Source organism: Eptatretus burgeri, chromosome 6 (genome assembly GCF_056783735.1).
Source record: "Eptatretus burgeri isolate ZD-2024b chromosome 6, Ebu_testis_v1, whole genome shotgun sequence".
NCBI lineage: Eukaryota > Metazoa > Chordata > Myxini > Myxiniformes > Myxinidae > Eptatretus > Eptatretus burgeri.
Genome location: NC_140966.1, coordinates 44,212,683 through 44,238,721, shown reverse-complemented (window position 1 = coordinate 44,238,721; position 26,039 = coordinate 44,212,683). Strand labels below are relative to the sequence as shown.

Below are 26,039 nucleotides of genomic sequence, written 5' to 3'. Positions count from 1 at the left end.
AAGTGAGTGCAGGTGTCATGCAGTCAGCCTTGGTGGTTTTTTTTGGAGTTTAACAAGGATGGGGTCACGATGGAAGAACACCCCTTAGCTGCTGTATAACACGAACTGGAAGTCAAAATATCAAATTCATCGAAACACAACATGCTGCAGACATCTGGAACAACGACAAACAGTTAGATCCGAAACGCAACTCGAATCCCATTTTCAAAAATAAATAAATAATTTTTTAAAAAGTTAACGGTTTAACCTTTTTAATTTTTTTATTTTAAGTTTTTAAGTATAAAAAAAAGGCAAAAAAGTTAATCTCCTCAATATGAAGCTGTGCACGTCACAAGGAAGTCTTGTACGTCACTGACCCCAAACTGGAGCGCATGCTCCTCGTAAATGTACTCATTCTAACGGCCAAGAGCAGCACGACTCACCGGGAGTAATGCGGCTGTGGTCGGAGAAAGACAGAGCGCACGGGAGATTATATTCCGCTTCGGACCTGTGCTCAGCTCGGGAGCCTGAGACCTCGTTCGGTCACGTCTACATATAGTCCCCGGGTTGTCCCTATATATAGCAAGGCACGGTAAAAGCGCCGGGAGCGTGGCTCCACCATCCATGCGAGGCAGCTGCACAACCCGGCCCCTCACTCGACTCCCAATAGGCCCGAAAAATAACTTCTCCATTTAACGTGCCACGCACTGACCACTTATTCACCTGCTTTTGTGACCCACAGGCACCTGTTTGTACGTAAAATGCACCTTACAGCCAGCTGATCGGTACGTGCACGATCACACCCGTGTGCTCAACCGGGATCAAGCGACCACCTATACTCAACGACCGCTTGTCAGAAGGTCGTACTAATTAAGGTTAAATAAGTTATGAGAATGTAATTTTAATAGTTTCCTAAATTTGTGCTTGTTTTGAGACACGTGACCCGAGCATCGAGGGACCCCAAGCGCACGAGCGTGCAATCAATGGGAATAGCGAGCTTTGAATTGTGTGAAAATGCGGTTTTATAATAACCAAGAACCCTTTAGTGGCTCATTACTTATTCATCAAATAGCTGATTCCCATTGTCACATGATTGCTTTCTTGTACTTGTGATATTGTTCTGACAAATAGGTTACTGCTAATTAAAATACAGCGTAATATAGGTCACGCTATTTAAAACCTGTAACGTGCTGGTTTTTCAACTGAAGTCGAATTCCACATAACACTTCATCGTGTTCCAAATAATCTGTTACCCTTACGAGTAAATAACATTCATTCGCTTATTACCTCCACCACCAAAGGTGAAGGAGGTTATATTTTCACCCCTTTCTGTTTGTCTGTCTGTCTGTTTGTTTGTGTACAAGATATCTCAAAAGGTTGTAGACGGATCTGGATGAAATTTTGTGGACAGTTTCAGTGTGTGACAAGGACGAAAATATTAAATTTTGGTGAAGATCCGGATCCGGATCTGAAAATTTTTTAAGTCATTCTTCAACATTGTGAGACAGGGTGAACCAATAAAGAGCACATCTCAAGAAGTTGTGCACGGATTCGGATGAAACTTGGTGGAGAGGTTGGGTGTGTGACAAGGACGAATTGATTCGATTTTCGTGAAGATCTGAATACTAGAATTTTCAAAGTGATTCTTCACCATTGAGAGATAGGGCTAAAAACGATTATATCTATTATATATCAAAATAACGATATATACACATACATATATACGTATATACATACAGATACACATATATATACATACACACACACACACACACACACACACACACACACACACACACACACACACACACATATATATATATATATATATATATATATATATATATATATATATATATATATATATATATATATATATATATATATATATATATATATATATATATATACAGGATGTCCCAAAAAAATTAACTCACATTTTGGCTCCTCATAACTCATTGAATTTTTCATTTATTTTCAGATCAAATTGACCATAATAATGGCAGAAGTATGACTAGGTTTTGAAGAAAGAAAATTTATCATAAAGTGCTACAGAAAGCATGAAAACATCATGGAAGTGCAAAGACAATTTAGAAGACATTTTCACAAAGACCCACCAACGCGATGCACTGCACCATTGCTCGCATCCGAGATAAGTTTGAAACAGATGGAACTGTGCATGATGTCCATAAGGAGCGTTCAGGAAGACCACGGACATCAACCACCCCCGCAAAGGAAAATCAATTGCTGGAAACCCTCCACCGATCTCCACAGAAATCTGTACGACAAATGGCTCGTGAGACAGGAATCCAAAAATCAAGCGCCCATCGCAATTTGAAGCGAATTCATAAGAAAAGTTACATTCCAAAATTAATCCACGCTCGAAATGAAGACGATCCTGACCGGAGAGCTGAATTTTGTGAGTGGTACCTGGGCAAATGCGAAGAAGATGCAGCATTTCCATCCAAAATTGTTTGGAGCGATGAGGCCAGCTTCAAGTTAAATGGCTCAATTCACCGACACAATTGCACCTACTGGGCTCCTGAAAATCCGCATGTTACTATGGAACACCATTTAAACTTACCAGGGGTTACTGTGTGGTGTGGGATATCAGCATTGGGCATCCTAGGGCCATTCTTTTTTGACCAAACGGTCACTGGGGATGTTTACTAATACTTGCTGCAGGAATCCGTCGGTCCACGTGTCGAAGAGATATTTGGTGACGAAGAGATTTACTTTCAGCAAGATGGAGCACCTCCTCACTACCACCGTGATGCAAGGGCCTATCTCGAAGCAACTTTTCTGAACAGATGGATTGAGCGAAGAGGTCGTGTTTAATTCCCTGCGCGTTCCCCAGACCTCACTCCAATGGACTTCTTTTTATGGGGATATCTCAAAGATAAGGTTTATGGCTCAAAACCAGCAACAGTCAATGAGCTGAAAGAGGAAATTGAAAGACAATGTCTTGCAGTTCCAAATGAAATGATTCGTAACGCTGTTGAATCCATTGGTCCGCGTTATCGGCTGTGTTTGGAACGTGATGGTCATCAGTTTGAACATTTGTAAACATGCATTTATCCATTTATACATTTAACCATTAATCTTGTTTTTAAGTCAATAAACAACGCATTTATTATCATTTAAAGAGTGAGTACATTTTTTTGGGACACCCTGTATATGTATATATATGTATATATATATATATATGTATATATATATATATATATATATATATATATATATATATATATATATATATATATATATATATATATATATATATATATATATATATATATATATATATATATATATATATACTGTGTATAGCCTGGTGTTGGCTCAGTGGTTAGCATAGCGCTTGGGATCCAAGGGTCCTCAGTTGAAACCCCGTTGGCCGCTGAATTAATACACACCAGGGGGTTGACTCAGCCTGTCATCCTTCCGAGGTCGGCAAATTGAGTACCAGCTTACTGGGATAATTGAGCCATTAGAGTATCCTGCGACGGAGTGGCGACCTGTCCAGGATTGTGCCCAGCAGCCCAGGAAACTGCTTCGGCAGCACCGACACTCTCTGTAGAGAGTATTGTTCCAAAAAAAAAACATGTGTGTGTGTGTGTGTGTATATATATATATATATATATATATATATATATATATATATATATATATATATATATATATATATATATATATATATATATTGTTGCGGGCTGGGGGTCCGGTGGCGAGAATGACCGCTAGGTGGGGAAGGTTACGTCGTATCCCACCAGACACTGGAATTGTAGGCCGTCCCTCTCGGATAATTCTGTGAGGCGGCGGGTCGCTTAACCGACCGTGGACGCCAATACCTCCACCGCGTAGCATAGGGTCTTTTTGTCTCGAACCAATTTACCGAATTAAGCACATGGTGTCTACCGGGGAAACCACACCCTCAGTACGCCTTGCCCAAACCGGTCCACTCTACTGACTACCAACTGCTAACTATGAGGGGATCTGCCAAGGTCGTACCGGCTCGAACAGTGTTTCTCAACCTTTTTGTCCCACGCCCCACTTTGATTTTCAAAAAAATCGTACACCCCTCCATGATTGGAGACACACCAGTATATACTGCAAATGTATTCAAAAGGCTTTATTAAAACTTTATTGCAAATTTTATTCAATTGCTACTCACTTCAATGGGAGCCCTGCCCTTGACGCTGGCTGCAGATTTGTTTGATTCGAGGAACCAATTTTGTCAGTTTCAGCCTTAAATCACCACGTTTCGTGATTTCCAGTCGATTTCTCTTCTCTTGCAGCAAATCGGTAACAACACTAAATCCACATTCGACTAAATAAGATGGAAAATTTATCAATACTGTACTTCCCTTGCCAAAGTAGTCGAGTTTGGGTATTTATTTTCGCTCTCCTCAGACAGCCACGTCATGGTTAAAACTTTTGAAAATTTGAAAGTGCAAAGCTATGAAAGCGATCATATATTGATTCATTAATTCTGAATCCTCATGCCCCACCAAAATATTGCCATGCCCCACCTTGAGAAACACTGGGCTAGAATGAACGCATTTCCGGGTATAAAAACCCGCCTAAGATCAAATTCGAACCATGCTGGACCAATGAAGGAAAAGACGAAAATGAACTGGGAACATTTCTACAATTGTTTTATTTACAGAAAGAAGGACACAGAGTAAGCTTATCACGGATATACAGGAGATTTACAATGATCGAAAACACTTATGCAGTTCTACTTAACAGACGGTGCCACACACACAGGCAAAAATAAAAACCACGTGAATTCCAAGGAGCCTCGCAGCCAGGGGGAGAGAGAGATAGAGAGATAGAGAGATAGAGAGATAGAGAGACAGAGATAGAGATAGAGATAGAGATAGAGATAGAGAGAGCTGGGGTCGTGGCTTGGCTGGGTACCTGCGCGTTGGAGGGAGGGGGTGCTCCGTGGTGCGGCACCGGCCAATGGTCGTGCAGCTCGGCCCACAGTCACATGCGTGGGGCTTGTGTCCACGGAGGAACCCCAGCGGAGCAGAGCGGAGTCCCAGGGCGGGTATCAGGGTCGCGGACAGGACCCAGCGAGAGACCCGGTCGTTGTCGGGTGGCCTCGTTCGTTATCGGAATCGACCAGACGGATCGCTCCACCAACGAAGAATGGCCATGCACCACCACTCACAGACTCGTGAAAAAGCTCTCAGTCTGTCAATCCTACTCGTACACCAAACCCAAGACTCCAGCAAAACTCCAAAGAACGCCCCAGCAAATGCAGAACTGAACTGAGCCTTTTGACTGAACTCCCACAAATGCGCGTCTCAGAGGGTCCCTTTGTAGTCCAACGACCTCCCTCAGCGGGGCGGGGCCTTGGTCAAAACTGATGTCACTGTCCATCCTGATTGGATGGCTCCCATGGGTCCGCCCTTTCTGGGCAAGGCCTCGGCCAGGCACCGGCGAGGCCCACCTACTCCACGCGTGTTTGGGGAAGGTGAATGAGGGTGCAGCCACACTGCGTACATTTGGGGAAGCCGAGAAGGAACTGGAACGTGAAGATTCTGCTTTGAGAAATGAGCCTCCAGAGACAGCAGATGGGCAATGGTGTGCTGTGGCCAGCAAACCGAGGGCTGCAAGCGCTATGGTACCGTGGTTCCATAAGAGGGAAAATAAAATGATTTATTAATCTAACTAAAAAAACATCGCAACGCAACCCTTTAATTTTCCCACTAAACACAAGGAAGGCATCTGTCTACACATATACTTAATGGCATAACTAACTTTAGGACAACTGTATGTTTTGTATGCATACGGTTCCGAGAACGGTAACAATATATATATATATATATATATATATATATATATATATATATATATATATATATATATATATATATATATATATATATATATATATATATATATATATATATTATATAGATATTGTTGCGGACCGGGTATCGGCGACGAGCACGACCGCTAGATGGGGCGGTAGGGTCGAATCTACCGAACACCCGGAATTTAGATCGTACCTTTCCGAAAACTCCGACAAGTACGGATTCCTTACCGGACCGTGAATCGTCAATAATTACACCACGTGGTACAGGGTTATTTGCCAATCTTCAAAATAGTCCATTTGCCAGAGAAGTAACCTTGTTGTCCTCAAAAGTGCATGGTTTTATGGTGGTTTCTTGTTCACAGGCATGCATAGACAAAATTAAGCTTGGTTGCCTGGATGGCAACCATGGGGAAATCTGTTATTTTTGCGCAAATACAAGATGGCCGTCATCAACCGTGCTGAAAATATAACTTTTTAGGTAATGAACTTAAAATTACACATGAGACATCTTTTCCATATAATTTTGGCACGAGGAATCAATATTTAACCTTATTTTTGTGATTAGAAGTAAATTTGAGGTCAATGTTCGAGTTCCTGGCAATTGTTTGCCGTGCGAGATACATTTTGAATGACAACAAGGTCACTATTCTGACAACTGGACACTCACATACGACATTAATGCGAGTTACTAATTCATTGTTTTGTTTGTTACTAACTAATTCAACTTCTTTGTTGCTGGTCACCATCACGATGCCCGTTACATCACCCATCACCTTCTGGAGATGCGCTATCTGCTGCCACCAGATGCCAAGTCAGAGCTCATATCAGGTGCTTTTGTGTGTCGTCACCAGGAAGGCATTTGGAATGGTGTGAGCTCTGATCAGTTCGGTGAACAAACTGCTATTAGAATTGGCAAGGGTGGCCTCAAGGGTATGACTCTTTCTCCAGAGATGGTTGCAGAGTAGATCGATTCCTTTCCTGTCACTGCCTACATCTCAGATACAATGGAGCACATCTACCCTGACTCCTCAAACAAGGACAATGAAGACCAAGTGAGAGAAAAGGACACAAGAATTGGACCACGTCACAAGGAGGAGGGGAAGAAGAGGAGAGAACTTGATGCAGATGAAAGGTGCCGGATTTTACTTGAATTGTCGAATGTGTCTCATCCTCTTGAGAATCACTTACCACATCTGTACAACATTGCCAATGGTCAAATTTCTCCCCGAGAAGCTGAAGTGAATGTTGAGGATTCCGTGGTTATAGGTCAGAAAATGGTTGCAGAGTTCCATGCATCCCTTCCAGGTGGATTCCATGCAACAATCTCATGCCCCATCAAGACAATGGAGCACTTACAGAAAGGAGTGAAAATTGGGGACAAGACGATCTTTGATCTAGAACCCATCTTCCTCAGGCTGCTGACTATTGGACAGCAAAGACAAATGGAGCTAGGACCTATCTTCCAGTTTGAGCTCTGCGCAGTACCCCCATCACTGATTGATGAATATGGGTGCTTAAGGAAAGGCAACAAAGCACCACTGGCACACAAACTCTGGGTTCAGGCACAACACCCTCTGCAACCAGATGTTACCATTGTTGATGCGAGCCAACTTCTCCATCATATTGTCTGGCCTTTCAGGGGAACTGTGTCAGTCTTAGTTGAGTCCATCAAGACAAGGCTGTCTACCATTGCTGGTCAGAAGATCTTGGTCTTTGACAAATATTATGATGTTTCTGCAAAGGACCATGAACGAGTGAGGCGTGCTGGCATTGGTTCCATCAACTATGGCCTCACAATAAACACACCCCTGCCTAGTCGAGACGCCATCCTGAAAAAAAGCAGAACAAGTTGCAGCTGTCCAAGGTTTTGAGTACCTATAACTTTGGTGAAGGAGTTATTGTGGAGAGCCGTAGCCATGGTGTGTTCAACCATGATGAAGCAGACATTACATTGATCTCACACCTGGTCATGGCTGCTGAATGTAATGCAAGAGTGATACGTATCCTCTCTGATGACACTGATGTTTTTGTATTGATGGTTTACTGGGTTTACCAAGCCTGGTGTTGGCGCAGTGGTTAGGGCAGCGGCTTGGGATCCAAAAGGTCCTGAGTTCAAGCCCTGTTGAGCCACTGAATTAATACACCAGGGGGTTGACTCAGCGTGTCATCCTTCCGAGGTCGGCGAAATGAGTACCAGTATACTGGGCCGGTGTATACCCCGGTAAAATAGGTGTACCATATCCCTGTTTCGTAAGAGGCGACCAGGGTTGCGTCAGGAAGGGCATCTGGCGTAAAACATGTGCCAAATCACTATGCGGATCATATGGATGATCCGCTGTGGCGACCCCGAACGGGAGCAGCCGAAAGAAGAAGAGGTTTACTGGGTTTACCAGTGCAACATTCAGGCCACAGTGCAGATGGAAAGGTGGGATGGAGCAATTTGGGATATCAACACCACCTGTGACCAGCTTGGCCCCAAGTGTCTGCAGCTTTTGGGAATGCACTACATCACTGGCTCAGATACCACGTCATACCCATACGACAAGGGCAAAGTTTCAGCCCTGAAGACACTGAGAGCTGGTAACTTCCCTGGTTTGTACTCCGCACTTGGCGAGCTGAACGCAAGCCATGAACAGCTCATGGAAGCAGGGTGGACATTCTTCTGTGCCCTGTATGGTCAGCCAGAAGGTACCACGATGAGTGAGGTGAGGTACTATATGTACACAAGGAAGTCTGGCAAGCCCCTCAAGCTCATGGCATTACCTCCAACTGAGATCAATCTCTTCCTACATATTTTGCGTGCACATCTACAGACAGTACTTGCAAAATCAGCTGATCAGCAGGCCCCACCTGAACTTGACATAACAAAATATGGATGGGACATCAGAGATGGAATCCCAGTGCCAGCAATTTCTGCTACTCCACCAGCCCATTTGGACCTCATGGATGTTGTGAGGTGTGGATGCAAAGCAGAGGGGAAGGCCTGCAGTACTGCAAGTTGCTGTTGTCACCATGCAAAGATCTCCTGCACGCTATACTGCACTTGTGGTTGCAGTGACAAGTGCTTCAACCCACACAAGACTGTGAAGGACAGTGAAAGTGAAGTGGTAAAAGGAAGTGTCGAAGCAAAACTGGAAAGAGACGAGGATACGGAAGGGGATGAGTACAATGAATGGGAATGAACAATACGTAAGTTATCTACTTGGCTCAATGTCCTCTGTTTCTAAGATGTCCAATATGATGACATGACAATGTGTATGCTTTCTGATTATCAACATACTGTTGTGAACCATTCACGACTTCACTTTTGCATTGGCGTTGCATAATTTTCAGCAGAAAATAGTCATGGACATTTCATGTGAACCTCTATTTATTCCTGAACGTAAAAAATAACCCCAAAATTGAATTCCTCATGTCAAAATCATATGGAAAAGAGGTATTACACAGGATTATATGTTGACCGATTAAAAACTTAGCCCCATCATCTGACCTGTAGCGGCCATCTTGAATTTATGCAAATTACAGGAGTTCCCCAAGGTCGCCACCCCGGAAACCAACCTGAATTTTATTAATGGATCCATGTTAGTCCAAAACAATCATAAAACCATACACTTTCCACATCAACGAGGTTAACAATGGAGCACATAATAACGGCAAATGGACTATAATACCTGGAGCTCCACGTGGCGAGTTTACCTCGTAGTCACACCCTCGACGGCGCTCGTACGGAACAAGCCGCTGGCGTGCTCGAACCGTGTGTGACCCGGGAGCATGATCACCGAGATCCATCGGTCCAAACGTACTTTTACAGCGGCAACAACCTTTATAATTCACCAACACGTGTCACGCTAAGCCAATGGAAGGAAACACAGCAACGAACTGATACATTTAACACATGGGTTTATTTATAATGGGGGGAAAGAGGGAAGCACGTAAGAAGGCAGAGTTATCCGACTAAAGAGATGCACGTATGTACAGCAAGGCACTTAACAATTTATTACTGACTAGACTGGCGCCACACACACACACACACACACACACACACACACACACACACACACACACACACACACACACACACACACACACACACACACACACACACACACACACACACACACACACACACACACACACACACACACACACACACACACACACACACACACACACACACACACACACACACACACACACACACACGAAACGGTGGCCACAGCCTATATTGAGGCCTCCAGCTCGGAGGGAAAGGCGAGCTGAAGACCAGAGCCTGCCTCGGACCTGTCCACCTCGTGTAGTCTTCGAGCTGATTTGAACCGGGCACCAGCGAGAGGCAAGCCGTATCCAGGCACCAGCGAGAGGTGAGCCGTATCCAGGCAGCAGCGAGAGGCGAGCCATATTCAGGCACCAGCGAGAGGCGAGCCGTATCCAGGCACCAGCGAGAGGCGAGCCGTATCCAGGCACCAGCGAGCCGCGAGTGGCCTCCCGAGCTCTGCTCAGCGCTCATGCCGACAACGAAACCTCTCCTCTGTATCCTGAACCATCGATAACGCAAGAGGTTTTTCGGCCACTTCTCCGAGTTGAACGTCAAAGCGAGGGCCAACAACTCCACACCCGTTCGACCTGCCCGTCAGATCGACCAGGACCCTGCCTGCTCGATGGTCATCAACTATCTTAAACACTCGCTAGTTCACCGACTGAGACACGGCGCGCAACCCTTGCGGTTCTTGTGGGGGATGGTGGCTCTCAAGCTCAAGCTCTTGTTCACAGGATCTCTATCGTCCGATCGTGCCGCACCCTTATTCACCCTGTCTCGGGGGGGGGAGGGGGGGAATAAACGCCTCCACGCTCTCCCTTAGTGGACAGTTTTGGCGCGCAGAATCACTCGTCACTCTGTCACTGGCCAAAACGAGCGGCGATTCCACTGATTGGCCCGGGGGCGTGGTGACGTCACACGGACCGCCTCCCTCACCGTCGTGAGGCGAGCTGTATCCAGGCACCAGCGAGAGGTGAGCCGTATCCAGGCAGCAGCGAGCTGCGAGCCGTATCCAGGCACCAGCGAGAGGCGAGCCGTATCCAGGCACCAGCGAGAGGCGAGCCGTATCCAGGCACCAGCGAGAGGCGAGCCGTATCCAGGCACCAGCGAGAGGCGAGCCGTATCCAGGCACCAGCGAGAGGAGAGCCGTATCCAGGCACCAGCGAGAGGCGAGCCGTATCCAGGCACCAGCGAGCCGCGAGCCGTATCCAGGCACCAGCGAGCCGCGAGTGGCCTCCCGAGCTCCGCTCAGCGCTCATGCCGACAACCAAACCTCTTCTCTGTATCCTGAACCATCGATAACGCAAGAGGTTTTTCGGCCACTTCTCCGAGTTGAACGTCAAAGCGAGGGCCGACAACTCCACACCCGTTCGACCTGCCCGTCAGATCGACCACGACCCTGCCTGCTCGATGGTCATCAACTATCTCAAACACTCGCTAGTTCACCGACTGAGACACGGCGCGCAACCCTTGCGGTTCTTGTGGGGGATGGTGGCTCTCAAGCTCAAGCTCTTGTTCACAGGATCTCTATCGTCCGATCGTGCCGCACCCTTATTCACCCTGTCTCGGGGGGGGGGGGGATAAACGCCTCCACACTCTCCCTTAGTGGACGGTTTTGGCGCGCAGAATCACTCGTCACTCTGTCACTGGCCAAAACGAGCGGCAAGTCCATTGATTGGCCCGGGGGCGTGGTGACGTCACACGGACCGCCTCCCTCACTGTCGTGATACACCTCCTTGCTCGATATCGTGAGGCTCGATAAATCCCCGAGCACTCTCTGAGAGCAGAAGTTTTTGGTGGGTTTTTGCTGTTACGAAGGGGTTACGAAGGCTGTTACGAAGGGGTGGTAACAGTGCTTGTCACGAGGGCTGTCACGAGGGTTGAGCAGAAGGTCGTCGAGGTGGCGAACGTGTCTCTGCTGGCCCTCTACAAGGAAGGAAAGAGCGACCCTGACCCCCCTCCGTGGACCCCGGCCATTCACCACCTGAGCTCCACCACGAACCTCGAGTCCCACACATGCGACTGGGGACCAAACCAGCGACCATTGTCAGGTGCCGCAGCATGGAGTATCCCCTTTCTCCGATGGCCAGGTTCCCATCCGAACTCTGACCCCCAGCTTGTCTCTCTCCTCGGATGCGAGGGTCCAATAAAGAACTTTGGGTTTCTTTTCATTTGTGTGTGTGTGTCTGCGTGTGGGCCCGTCTTAAAGTAGAACTGAATAAGTCCGTCGATTGTAGAATTTTTGGATAAGTAGACTAAGAATTTTTGGATCATTTTAAATATTCCTTCCTTGCATATTCGCGTTAAGTCTTGCTTTGTGTCTTCATTTTCTGAAAATAAATCATCACAGAAATGTTCCCAGTCCGTTTCCGTCCTTTCTTTAATTGGTCCAGCATGGTTCGGATCTGAGTTTAGCCGGGTTTTTATACCCGATAATCCGTTCATTCCATCTGGCATGGCTTTGGCAGTTTCCGCTCGGCTGCACCCGAACTGGAGTTGGTAGTCGGGAGTTGGAACTCCACCGCAGTCGGTAGAGAGACCTGGTTTGAGCAAGACGTGCTGAGGGCAAGGTTTCCCCGGTAGTCGAAATCGCATAGTTAATTGGGTAAATTGGTTATAGACAATTAGACCCTACGCTACAAGGTTGAAATATTGGCGACCACGGTCGGTTCAGCGACCCACCGCGTCACGGAATTATCCGGAGCAACGACCTACAATTCCGGGGAGTCTGGTGGAGACGACGTAGCTTTCCCCACCTTGTGGTTGTTCTCACCACCGGACCCCCGACCCGCAACTATATATATATATATCTATATATATATATACATACATATATATATATATTTTTTTTTTTTCCTCGAGATTTTCAGTGATGATGCTCCAGACAGTGTCCTTGTTGATGGAAAGTTCCTCAGCAATCATCCGCACCGTGATTCGACGATCTGCTTGCACCATCTGCTTCACACGCTCGATGTTGTCTGGCATTCTGCTCATTGAAGGTCTTCCAGACCGTGGATCGTCTTCAACCTCCTCCCGTCCCTCTTTGAACTTCTTGTGCCATTCAAATGCACGTGTACGTGACATCGTTTCTTCCCCGTAGACTTGCTGCAGCATTGCGAAGGATTTGGAAGGTGTTTTGCCAAGCTTGTCAAGAAACTTCATATTGGCTCTCTGCTCACGACTCATAGCGCGACGACTCTGACTAGACGTGTAAAGCACGATGTGTAAAAAATCACACAATGAGCGCAGTCAACCATCACCAGTCATGTATATTGCTGGAATGTTGCGAAAGACTGACGCAACCTGTTCATTCAAGTTGTGTTAGTGGAGCACACAGCAGGCTCAGTCCCGTTACTTTTTTGATGGATATATCATGATATTTCAAAAATGTATTGGGCCAGATATTTTCTCGTGGATCAGGCATTACGGGGCGGAGGTATGCGCTCTACCGAGTGCCCTTCCAGTTTAACTGGAGTTCATAGAACACCTGACCCCGTGCAGTTTTGAGCAGCAAGGACACGGGTGGGGTCTGCGAGCGGCAAGTTGGATTGGTCATGACGATGTAAAATGCAGTAATATTTTGGCCAAGTATTGCTGAATGGAAGGGTTTTAAAAGTAGCAAAAGGAGGTTTTTTTTCCACGGTTCTTGTATATAACTCAATTGAAATAAAAATAAAAATTTTAAAGGTTGTACAAAGTTTTTTTTTTACCGCCGTTCATGCAGCATCTTCTACATCACCTTATTTAACACATTACACAAGTTATTCATGTTGTTTGTGTCCTTTATGACGTCCGTAAAAACAGTGAGTTTCTTGTTTGGAATGATTTTCAATTTTGTTTGACTACCAGACAGACAGAGTAAACAAAACAAAACAAAAAAAATAAATAAAATTAAAATTCTCACTGCTCTGCGCATGTAATGTGCAATCAGAACTAATTCAGAGCTAAAGTAATGTCAAACTGCAGGTTCGTTTTCCGATTCGTATTCAAAATATAATATTCAATTGAAATTAAGTAGTTCCTCAATTATAAACTAATGTTTGTGGACAGACAGACAGACAAAGTGAACCAATTGTTTAACCCCGGTTTTCACTTCATGTGTGCAGGGTTATAATGAAGGCACCACCAACGGCGCCTTCACTGACCTCACATCATGTCACCATAATGGATGCCCTCATCTCACATTGGCTCAGGTAGTAGCATGTCACTACCTGTGCAATTGGCATGTCACTGCCTCAGGCAAGAGATGGGGAGGATCTTGGATTGTGAATGGCATGAGAGTTTGGACAGTCTAGATCTCGAACTAACCATGCCTGCTTCACACATGGTCAGATCATTGTTGAATATAATGCTTTAAAAAGTTCAACCAACCAGATATTGATCAGGTGACCCAACGTGTGCGTGCATGTATGTATGCATTCGTGCATACATCCATATGTGCTATATCGTACCTCTTCACTATAACGGAGTCTGTGAACCTTTGCACCACACCAGCATTTCCTGCAAGGATTCTGACCAATCGGATGTTCCTGCCACACATACACATTATTTAGGCATACTCAACATAGATTATGAGAATTTGCAGCTGAGATAGAAGATATTACAGTTTAAATATCTACTTTCGGTTTTTGGCACACTGTCAACATTCCATTGAGGAGGTACGATTTGACATTTAAGAGGATGAATGAAGTTTGCTCGTCAAACTCTTGAAGAGGAGGGGAGACCTGAGCCAGCATTCTGTCTGACGATGGCTAATGGACCCTAGTTATTGTCCGATCATGGATCCTGATCCTGGCCCTTTGGGTTAGTCTGCATGTTTACTTGACCATGTACTTCAGCCTTCGACCTGTAGTACATGTGTAGTTCATTGAACAGGCTTGTTTGACTGTCGACTTTGGCATTTGGCCATGGGGTCAGGGTGCACATCCCAAGCTTGATAAAATGTTTGTATGTTTTGAAATATTTTTACCTGCAACGTGTCGCAGGTGTCTGCAAGAGCTCCGTGTGGTTGTTGTTGCTGTTGTTCTTGTTGGGGGTCGATTTTTGAAATGTGCACCCATTGGTCAGACAGCTACTGGACCCCACCCACAATTGTCAGTTGACTCCACCCAACCACCACGGCACCCAAACAAAATAATATGGCCACCATCTTGGTTTTCTGTTGGCCTAAGACATCAGGCCTGTAAGCCTCTGCTGATTATACACGGCCCTGGTTTGTTGCATCAGATTTTCATTAGCTTTGTTTAGATCGAGTGTTACTCACAATGAGGGATCCTGAAAAATGTAATCCAATGTTGAACAAAAACTATTAGTAAGGTTTAATCAAGACCATCAGCACGCACGGTAGGAGGATATATGTCCAAACGTTCCAGAACATTCCAGGAGGGATTAGGGTCCCTGACGTGCTTGGGGTCCCTGACCATGTACTTCAGTCTTCAGCCTTTGTGCTGAAGTATGTGTGTACGAGTTGGACAAGCTTGGGTTCAAGATGCACATCCTCAGCTTTGTGACATTTATTTATTTTTATCCTTTTTATTAATAAAAAGATGGTCTCATAAGGCCAGTGATCCAGAAACACATCGATGGATCAATTCCGCTCATGTGGATGGATTGCAAAGAAAATGGATGGCTGACTGATACTAACTGTAGTAGAAATTGGAATTGGACCAGACTTATCCCAAAAGACCAGAACTGTTCACATCGGAGATAAACTCCACCGAATTAGCATGGAGAGAGAGAGAGGCGAATTTGGCACTTGGGATTAACATCACTAATTTGGTGTACACATTACGAGTTTGACACGCTTACTTTTCCCAAAAATAATTTAACACTCTGGAGGCATATCCACAATCCAAATATATAAGAATACAGATTTTAATTCATATACATGGGGTGGGGACATCATAAACCAATTGCAGAAAAATTACCCAACCGGTAACATGATTATTCCAGACACAAAGGCTAGGCCTACTTAGACAAATTCTTAATAATACCACACAATAACAGGAGAGAGGAGAGTAAGACAACAAAAAGTTAAAGTAAAGGACATATGGGAGGTAGAGGAGGTCTTCCCTCCACCCAACCAAAGGTGTGGTAGGCCTGCTACGGTCTGACGTGTTAGCCAGGTCTTCGCACGCACCAGAGAGTGCAGCGCAGGGCTCTTCCGGGTAACAGCACTTGTGCAGGGGCGGACGTGTAGACTGGAGGTGAGGAAAGCTGTTTGGGAGTAAATTCCATGAGTAAAGCACCATTTTTTTTTCTCGACTAGCACAGACTGCCACTCACTTGTACTCGCACAAACTAGTGCCACAGACTCCAGACTGAAAACGAAGTGATCGTGCCATGCTTATAAATGCTCCGCATGTGACATCACCATGGTGACACCACATTGGGACGCGTGCTCCACCAGCACTGGCAAAAGATTCCTCGGATGCAATCAGGTGCTGCCTCATGAGCGCCTTGTTGTCAGATGCCAGGACCCACCCCCAGGCTTTCGGTCCTGCATTCCATTTACACAGGAGTTCAATTAATTAAATTTGCTTAATAAAATGCGACACTTTATATCTAGATATTAGGACAAGACCAATCCAATTACAATATATTACAGTTGGTATCAATGAGACAGCACCTTTAAACTTTAAAGGGAGGAATTGGAGGAAACGAAAGAACATGTAATCGATGAAAGTACAGAGGGTTGGCGTGAAAGACTAAAGACTATTATTCCAGCCAAGCGATTCTGACAGCACTCATTGGGGTAATTACGAGATGACTTCTCTCAAACCTATTCAGAAATATCTGACTTATTAATTAATTGTCTTGCCCCCTTAGCCAATTTTGTCACACTGCCCCCTCCTCTCATTCAGACTCGTCTGAGAGGGACAGGACAAAAATGTCGATTTATCAACAAACACAACTGGCCTATGATAATCCAAGAATAATTTGTGTTGGGAATGCAGTTAAGGCCAAAATGATAGTCTCGACCCAAGTCCTGAGAGGTATGCACACTCTCCTCTGAGCTGTGTAGCCTGTGTTCAAATCTTGGCCCAACTATAAACTATCAACCTGGTGTTTCTCGGACAGGGCGAGGTACCAATATGTGTGCCGTCCCTCTGATGTAAATTAAACTGGGCATCCCATTTGCCAGAATTAGTTGGTGGACTTAAAGATCCCATGGTGTCCTTCGTGAAGAGTAGGCAAGCTATCACCTGCAACCTGGCCAAATTCAATATTCGTGCCCTGACTTGCTGTGTCGGAATGGCGACCCATTCAGGATTGTAACCTTTGCCAAGAAACCGCTTCGGCAGAACCGATGCCCTGGATAGAGCATCATGATGATAATAATGATGAATGTAGTTTGGGTGCCTATTCCATCTGCCAGGAACATAACCTCACTCACACATCCATCTATATGCACAGCACTTAACAGTCCTAAAAGCATTTTAAATAAAGCAAAACAAAACAAAACTTGGTTCTGAGAATGGGCATCGGGTTGTGTCACGGCCTCCCCCCATGCAAAGGAGCAAATAACAGAGTTCACAGTTCATGGAGGAGCAGCAACAATCGGTAATGGGACACAACAACCAATTGTCCATGGGACAGCAATAAAAGTCAGAGGTAAGAAAAGCAGTTTATTGATAGCATTTGTCCTTTGCAGTGACGTTGACTTTAGACTGGCAGCAGCGAGGTGGATGTTGTTGGATTGCTGCAGATGATGGTGGGAGATCTTGGCAGCAGGAGGAGATGGCCAGCTTGAAGTTCCACCCTCCCAACCCTACCCTCCATGGGAAGGAGCAATGGTGTGCCTAGAAACATAAAGGGCTGATGTGGGGAGGCCTTGCCGAGCTTTCTGGTATGGAGAGTGACCGACTGTGGCATGCTAAACCCATTACCTAAAATTTTCGGACACAATCAGTCCACAACCAGGGACACAAACAAGCAAATGACCCATACACTAATCCTGACAAGCAGCATACACATTGGATGGTGTGAAAGAAAGAGAACACTAATCTGACTGATTACATCAATTTACTTGGCAAAGAGATAAGTGACAAATGGAAGGCACTGAGCCTTGATGCCTCCTGAGTGGCTGGAGCCACCGGAAATGCCATAAGAGCAAGTAGTTCGGGTTTAGAGCCCGGACACGTAAGAAATGGCCAGTGGTGCGAGTGTCAAGAGAGCACAGTGTGGGTGCCAGGGTGGGGCCCATGAATAGTGAGCGAGTGTGTCATAAACGTTGAACTTCAGCCCCAAGGTCTTGGGTTCCAATGTGAGACAAGGTTAGGCAAAAGAGGCCTGAGATGGGGCCACACTGCCTAGCTGAAGCACAGAGGAGATAAAATGATTTGGGTGATACTCAAATTCTTAGGATGACATCTAAGAATATAGGTATCATGGAACATGGGGATAAATTTGCCATTTGGGATCACAAAAGATGGGTAAAGTAATTGTGGAAAATGTTTTGTTGTTGTAGAATGGTTAGAGTAGGTACGATGATGATGCATTCTGGCCCTTTGGATTACGATGCATGTGTCAAACGAGTCGACATGTGCACTTCGGCTTACACACATTAGATGATCCTTTGCATCATCCAATGTGTGTAAGCGGCTAGGAGGGATTAGTGGAAGGTGTAGGGTTTAAGAGGATTGTTTGTGTCCCAAAATTGTAGGTCAACAGATTAGTGCCACAGTCAGTCACCCTCCCTGTCAGAGTGCCAGTTAATGCTTCCCCACATCAGCTCTTTAGGTTTTCATGTGCACCATCACTTCCTCCCAAGGGGGAAAGAGCAGGAGGTGGGGGGTGGGGGTTGGGTGTGAACTTAAAGCCAATTGTCTTCACAAGCTTCCAAGACCACCCACCATCAACATCTGCAGTCAGCCATCAATATCCATCTATCAGCCTGCATGAGCATTGCCACTGCCATGACAATGGCTATTCTCATAAGCTATTGTCCTGGCCCCTGACGTTTTCTTCTGGCATCATGGCCATGAACATATTTGCTGCCATGAACATTGTTTATTGCTGTCATGACTATATTGTGCCCCCCCCCTCCTCCCCTCCTCCATATGCTCTGAACTGAATTTATTGTTGCTTTCTTAAATATGTGGATGGCATTGAGCCAGCAATGCCCATCTTCAGAAAATGCTTTGCATTTTGTTTATTTATAATGCCATTTTGAAATGTTAAGTGCCATGCAGAGGGATGGATGTGTGAGGGAAGGCATGATCCCGACATAAAATATGCACATAAACTGCACTCTCAACATGTAATTGTTCTGGGATTAGCATAAGATAGTTATGTCCATCAATAAATGGACATATAGACATATTAGTCCTGTCCCTCTCCCATCTTGAGGTGAGACTCAGGATGAGTCTAAGAGTAGGAAGGGGGTAGTGTGATTAAAAGGCCTTGGAGGGGAAGGGGATTCATGAATTGGATAGATATCTCCAAATCAAGGTGAGAATAAGTCATCTCATACTTACCCGTCTGCCAGAATTGATCATTTAAGCATTTCCTCATCTTCCTGCCATTCCTCTGTTGCATGTGCTTTAATTTTCTTTAATTTTCATTTCATTTACTAATGATCATGTGCTTCGTGCAATGGCACACATGGGGATGGGACCTCTGGCATCGCTTGGGGCTCAGCATCCAGGGTGGGCTTGGGGTCACATGGTGCAGAGTGCTGCCAATGAGGGAATTGTGGTGACATGCTGCACTGGCAGTTCTGCATCAGTTTTGCACCAGTTCTGTGTTAGAAAATGACCCACTCAGTTCTGCTGTGCTCGTTTAGAGTTCAGCCAGGTTGATATGGTTGCAGAGTCAAAGCGTCGCTGTTGGATGATGATGATGCAGATTGTGGTAGATTATGTCAAATGCACCTTCTGACGTCAGCATGTGCAGAAGAGGGTTTTACATTGCAGACGCTGTTTTCTAGGAATGGCATTGCGCCTCTCAGAGGTGATGGTCTGTCGACAACAGACGTAATGACGTCAGCGGATGACCGATGACGTCATGACGCCATTACGCCTCAGTGGTGACGTCGCATGTCGCCATGCAAACGAATGTAAAAATTAGAAAATCGCCAAAAATTCCCAAACCTGTCCATCTGGCGCGATCTCACATTGCCTATGCTCTACATTGGACCACAGACCACCCGCAAGTCGAAAGTGGTGACAATCCGTCTGGCAGTTTCAGAGGAGATACGTCCACAAAATATGGCTTGGCGTATTAATATAATAATGTATTCTCAATTATAATTGTTTCTGGAACTTTATAAATTTAATTTTTGTACTATAGTGGAATTGGCTGTCAGTCATGTTTCCCTTTTCCAAAGAGTCTTTTGACCTACATATTGATAAAGGGAATATCTTACCATGAAAAAAGGTCTTGCTCGCTGCATCGAAACAGGGTGACCTGGTTGATAACACTACAACTTTTGCCATGATTCTGTCATTCTCTCTCTCCCACCCGAAGTGGTCAGGTATTGCAGTTTTGAGTTCTTTCGCCCAATGCTTATCAGCTCATCCCAAAGATGAATTGCTAAAATGTCTCACTCTCCCATTCTTTGGAAGGTCAAATTGTGTGTAAGAGGAATTGCTTCGGGCTTCTGTTTCAGTGAAGTCCATTTGAATGTTTCAGTGAATCATTGAATGTTATTCCTCCGTATATACGAACTTAAAGATTTTCCTTTTGTATGCTGATCCAACTTGTGGAAATTGAGTTATTTTCCACCACAGTGCCCTGCTGCCTCATCAAGTTAGGGGGTTCGATTCAGTTATATTAATGAGCCTAATATGATCTCAAATAAACGATTCGCAGTATGTTGTCCTGATAAGCCAATAAAAAAGGGCAATATCTAGATCGACATCTTTGCTTTCATCTATGTGTGACCATATAATTTAATATCAGTCTGCAAAGCCTTGAGGACCATACCGATGCCTCCTAGTTTGGAGGTGATGTATTGGTGTAATTTATGCACATGGCACCATCGTCATGTCATAGTCAGCATGGTTTTTCTCGTTGAATTTTCTATTATTATTATTTATATATAAAGCTGTTTTTAACCATCGACTGACTGACATTAAAGATTGGTGCCTTTTGGATGATGTAGAAAGCTGAAATTTTGCGTGCCAATGGACATTGGAGCCAGTACACTGGGGGAAAAAAATCACAGAATCGGACAAATTCCATAAATTAAAATAAATAAATAAATAAATAAATACAGGAGAGTGATCCAAGATAATGGGGAAGCACAGTAATTTTGTGTGCCGACGGACATCGAAGCCAACACACAAGGAAAAATCACAGAACCACCGGAAGGCTTCCGGAAATGAAAATATAAATATGTGAAAAAAAATAATGAAAGTAAATAAATGAAAAATCAAATGCAGGTGAACGAGCTGAAACTATGGGGAAACACAGTTTGTTTGCTTACACAATATGTAAGCACACCACGCTCGTAATATATAATGCCCTTTCTAATCACTGACTGATATTAAAGATTGGTACCTTCCGGATGACGTAGAAAGCTAAAAATTTTGCGTGTCAATGGACATTGGAGCCAGTACACTGGGGGAAAAAAATCACAGAATCGGACAAATTCCATAAATTAAAATAAATAAATAAATAAATACAGGAGAGTGATCCAAGATAATGGGGAAGCACAGTAATTTTGTGTGCCGACGGACATCGAAGCCAACACACAAGGAAAAATCACAGAACCACCGGAAGGCTTCCGGAAATGAAAATATAAATATGTGAAAAAAAAATAATGAAAGTAAATAAATGAAAAATCAAATGCAGGTGAACGAGCTGAAACTATGGGGAAACACAGTTTGTTTGCTTACACAATATGTAAGCACACCACGCTCGTAATATATAATGCCCTTTCTAATCACTGACTGATATTAAAGATTGGTACCTTCCGGATGACGTAGAAAGCTAAAAATTTTGCGTGTCAATGGACGTTGAAACCGGTACACCAGAAAAATTCACAGAATCGTCGGACAACATCCATAAATGAAAATATAAAGAATGAAAAAGAAAAATGAAAAAAAATGCAGTTGAGTGAACCGAGACAATGGGGAAGCATGGTGATTTTGTGTGCTGATGGACATCGAAGCCGATACATGAGGAAAAAATCACAGAACCATCGGAAAGCATCCGTAAATGAAAATATAAATAAATTGAAAAAAAAACATGAAAAATCAAATGCAGTTGAACGACCTGAGACAATGGGAAAGCAAGGTTCGTATGCTTGCACAATGTGTAAGCACACCCCACTATATATATATATATATATACATATATATATATATATATATATATATATATATATATATATATATATATATACATATACATATATATATATACATATATATACATATATATATATATATATATATATATATATATATATATATATATACATATATATATATATATATATCTATATGTTGTTGCGGATTTGGAAAGCTATCGCACTCAACATTCAGGTCCTTTAGCTCAGTTATATCGGTAAGTACATGTTGCCAGTTAGGGTCCCGACCCGAGTCTAATGGGTAATTTAATGTTCATGCGCTGCGATTTGTATTAGGAAAACCATCAACAACAACAGCCACAAAATGCCCGTTGGTGGCGGACACACTGCGGAACAGCGAGCGTCCCCTGCGCGTTCACTGGAATGCGGGCGTGTTCAGACTGCATCCCCGATCTGAATTCTTTGCCTTGTATGGGCATAAAAGCAGCTCACGGGGGAGGGGGGAATGGAATGTGGCAGCCCCCACCGGCAGCGGCTGAATCACGAAGGGAAGAAAAGGCGCGCCTCCAAGGAATGACGGGGCGCGCATGCGCAGAAGTTTGTCCGGTGTGGAGAGGGCGGAGTTGCGAGGAGTCACCCCGCCCCCCCCGCCCCTTTCGGAGCGGGGGAGATAAAAATAGCGCGGTCTGCGCGCGATCAGAGGTTCGTTCTATTCTGGGTCTGGCGCGGTCGTAGTTTTTCTCTCGTTCTGGTTCTGGCAAGGTGGTCACGCACGAGTTCTGGAGGGACCCAGCCAGCCAAGAGAAAGGGAGAATGCTCCCAGTGTTGCCATCTCCCCCTCCTCCGCACGATCGCGAGCCTGGGCGATCACTTCGGTTCACCTCGGCCGGCTGCGGTTGCGCCGCACGAGTCCCCGGTGACCCCGGCTCCTGGAAGGCGGGATCGTCCAGCCGCGCATTGGCGGCCAGGTAGCCAGCCATCCTGGTCCTCAGCTCCCCTGTCCCTGAGCTGAAGGCTGAATAAAGGCTCCAGCCACACCATTTCTGTCTGCGTGTGCGTGTGTCTGTTTGTGGCACCAGTCTGGATAAGTAGAATTGTTGTTAAGTGTATGCTCGTTTGTACATTCCGCATAGAACAGGCTGTAGGCTTTGCTCGCATCTTGTCCCTTTTCCCCCATTGATTGCTTGCCTACTGTATAAATAAACCCCAATTGTTAAATGTACTCAGCTCGTCATGTCATTTCTGCATTGACCGAGCATGTCATGCGTGTAAGGGATTCGTTGGCCATTGCCAGGGTCACAAGATAATCAGGCCGGCAGAATTCGGCGATATCACTGCTCGGCTACGCACACGGAACGGGCTCGCTTAAGCGGCTCGCTTCCATTCGAGTTCCGCCGAGGGCGAAGTACCGCGGTAGCTGGATCATGTGGGTACTTGGGTAAGTTGAAGTTGGCAATTAACCCGACCCCACGTGATCTACCCATTGGCGTATTTCGGTCCAAAATAACCAGGACCCGTCTTCTCCGGACTTTTCCTGAAAAGTACGATCTATATTCCGGGCGATTGAGCCGAGGCGACCACCGCTCCACGAGGGTCGTGCTTGTGGTGACGCGCCGGCGGGAAACCACAACGATATATATATATATATATATATATATATATATATATATATATATATATATATATATATATATATATATATATATATATATATATACATGTCATTTTTCTGTCTATGCATCTGCCTGTGTGGAGTACCAATCATGCCAAACATACTGGGCCAATTGTAACTGAGCACACAGATTAAGGTCGACAAAATTTCTGTATGTAAATTGTATCGTGTAGCACCACCTGGTGGTGTTGATGGCTGAGGGTATTACAAATCAGTTGTGGAGATAACTTGCATTTTTGCACTGTACACATCTCCAGAGTGGGAAGCCCCAAAGTCAACCTCCACTTAATCAGAGGAAGGGGGGGGGGTGGAGAACGGAGGGATGGGAAGGGGTGGTGGGAGTCTGGAGGGGTGGAGTAGGAGGAGGAAGGGGAATGGATAGGAGGAGAGACCCTGCATTACCCGGAAATGCCAAGCACCTCTGTTGGTATGTAATATATTATGATGGACTCGGGGTTCAAGTCTCCCCATCAGTGGAAGCACTCAGATCCCTTTCAAATGCCTGGTCCTAACGCTGCTGGGCACAGATAACTCCATGCACTGGCAGGTTGCTAAGCAACCATGAACGCCGATTGGCACTACCAATCCTGGCAGGGTTACACTACTTTGCCTGATACCTTACCTGTGGTCGGCTGAATCAATTGGTGTCTCGTGCCCTCAGTGCACACCCTGATTACCGCCGAGTGATACACTGAGTGTGCACTGGCTAACAAGAGCAAATTAACAGGGTAGAACTTCACGGCTAAACTAATGTGCGGACCATGCCGGACCATGCGGAAAAGACGAACATGGGCAGATCGATACATTTAAAAGCAATTTATTAAAAGCAAGGGTGAGGAAAGGTGATGTGGCAAAATAAAGGGTTTTATTCACAAGTATGTAGAGTTGGGAAAATAAGGATTCGTGTGGTGTGGCAAAAGAAATGCAATTATTTTCAAAAAGAGAAGACAGAGCAGAGCTAAACCGATGTAAAACTATTACAATCTTAAATTATGTTACACATTGCAGGCACCAGCAGACACACCCAAGGACGTTAGATAGTCCAGAAAGAGGAGAAGCAGTTGAGGTGTAAGGTACCTCTCAGCACCTGGCACGGTCGACGGACCTACACCACCCAATTGCTTTGTTGGAGGGAGGAGTGAATAAAACTGGGGTGTCTGGTGTGTGAGTGGGAGGTGCAAATGTGATGCATATGTGATGCAGATGAGGTGCAAAAGAGGAAGTGTGAAGGGGTGCGAATCAGTAATGCATCCACAGCAGGTGAGACAATAGATGGGAGAGAGAAATGAGTGAGAAGATAGCTTAACGCGGCATGTAAGAGTGTCTGTAAATGTGTTTTAATGATGACTAGCCAAACCTGTGCTCCGCATGAAATTTCTAAAGTGAGGGTTCGTTAGGACATCAGTATATCCGGTGCTCACAACCCGAACAAAGATTTATAGAATTTCTTTATATACAATGTTTCTTGTTACATCTTTTGCGTCAAATGCACCTTCTGAGGTAGTCAGCATGTGCAGAAGAGGGTTTTACATTGCAGACGCTGTCTTCTAGGAGTGGCATTACGTCTCTCAGCAGTGACGGTTTGTCGAGGACAGACGTAATGACGTCAGCGAATGACCGACGATGTCATGACGTCATTCGCCTCTCAGCGATGATGTCACACATCGCCATGCAAACTAATGTAAAAATTAGAAAAATCGCCAAAAATTCCCAAACATGTCCGTCTGGCACAATCTCACATAGCCTATGCTGTACATTAGACCATGGAGCACCCGCATTCCGGAAGTGATGACAATCTGTCCGGCAGTTTTGGAGGAGATACGTCCACAAAATATGGCTTAGCGTATTAATATAATAAATTGCTGTGGAATACAGTGAGAGCCGAGCGCTGATGACCCAGAAACTCCATAGCAATGACAGTACCGCTCGCCTGGCTTATTCTCGGAGACTCGCGCTGCCTTCTTGGCTCGGCTCTCATTCGGTGAGTCTAGAGCTTGGCTCGGAGAAGACAAAGACCAAAAGACCCCGATTTGCTCCCTGTGTCTCTTTTTATAGAGCACGGGTGAAGGAGGAACCAAAAGTCGGATCAAAAGACCCTGCAGGCATTTCTGCACATCCCCATGAGCGCGCAGACATCACTCCGAGAAGTAGCCCCACCCCGAAAGACTCCAGAGCTGAAAATGGTGTCAGTTGCTCCCAGGCTAAGCCATGCAATGGAGCTCCATTATTTACATGGGACGCGGGTTTTCGGGAATACTCTCCG

At 45.1% G+C, this 26,039-nt stretch overlaps 1 protein-coding gene and 1 long non-coding RNA gene across 7 annotated transcripts in view; one reads left to right on the top strand and one right to left on the bottom strand.

Annotated features, from left to right (window-relative positions):
- LOC147024659 (uncharacterized) overlaps positions 1-26,039 on the top strand; it is a 73,466-nt gene that overhangs the window by 12,617 nt on the left and 34,810 nt on the right. The gene's annotated exons all lie outside the window — the stretch shown is intronic.
- The window catches only part of LOC147024660 (myeloid-associated differentiation marker-like protein 2), a 48,441-nt gene that overhangs the window by 2,598 nt on the left and 19,804 nt on the right, over positions 1-26,039 (bottom strand). Inside the window, exons 2-3 of one of the 5 annotated variants that reach the window (XM_085884780.1) lie at positions 15,985-16,344; positions 14,297-14,374 (exon numbers count right to left, since the gene is read on the bottom strand). In XM_085884780.1, coding sequence (XP_085740906.1) covers positions 14,297-14,374; positions 15,985-16,082 — 176 coding nt within the window. In that variant the 5' untranslated portion in view covers positions 16,083-16,344. Of the gene's footprint in view, positions 1-2,096; positions 3,153-14,296; positions 14,375-15,984; positions 16,347-26,039 lie in introns of those variants that run through there. The other 4 variants (XM_085884781.1, XM_085884784.1, XM_085884783.1 and 1 more) reach the window with 4 other exon arrangements.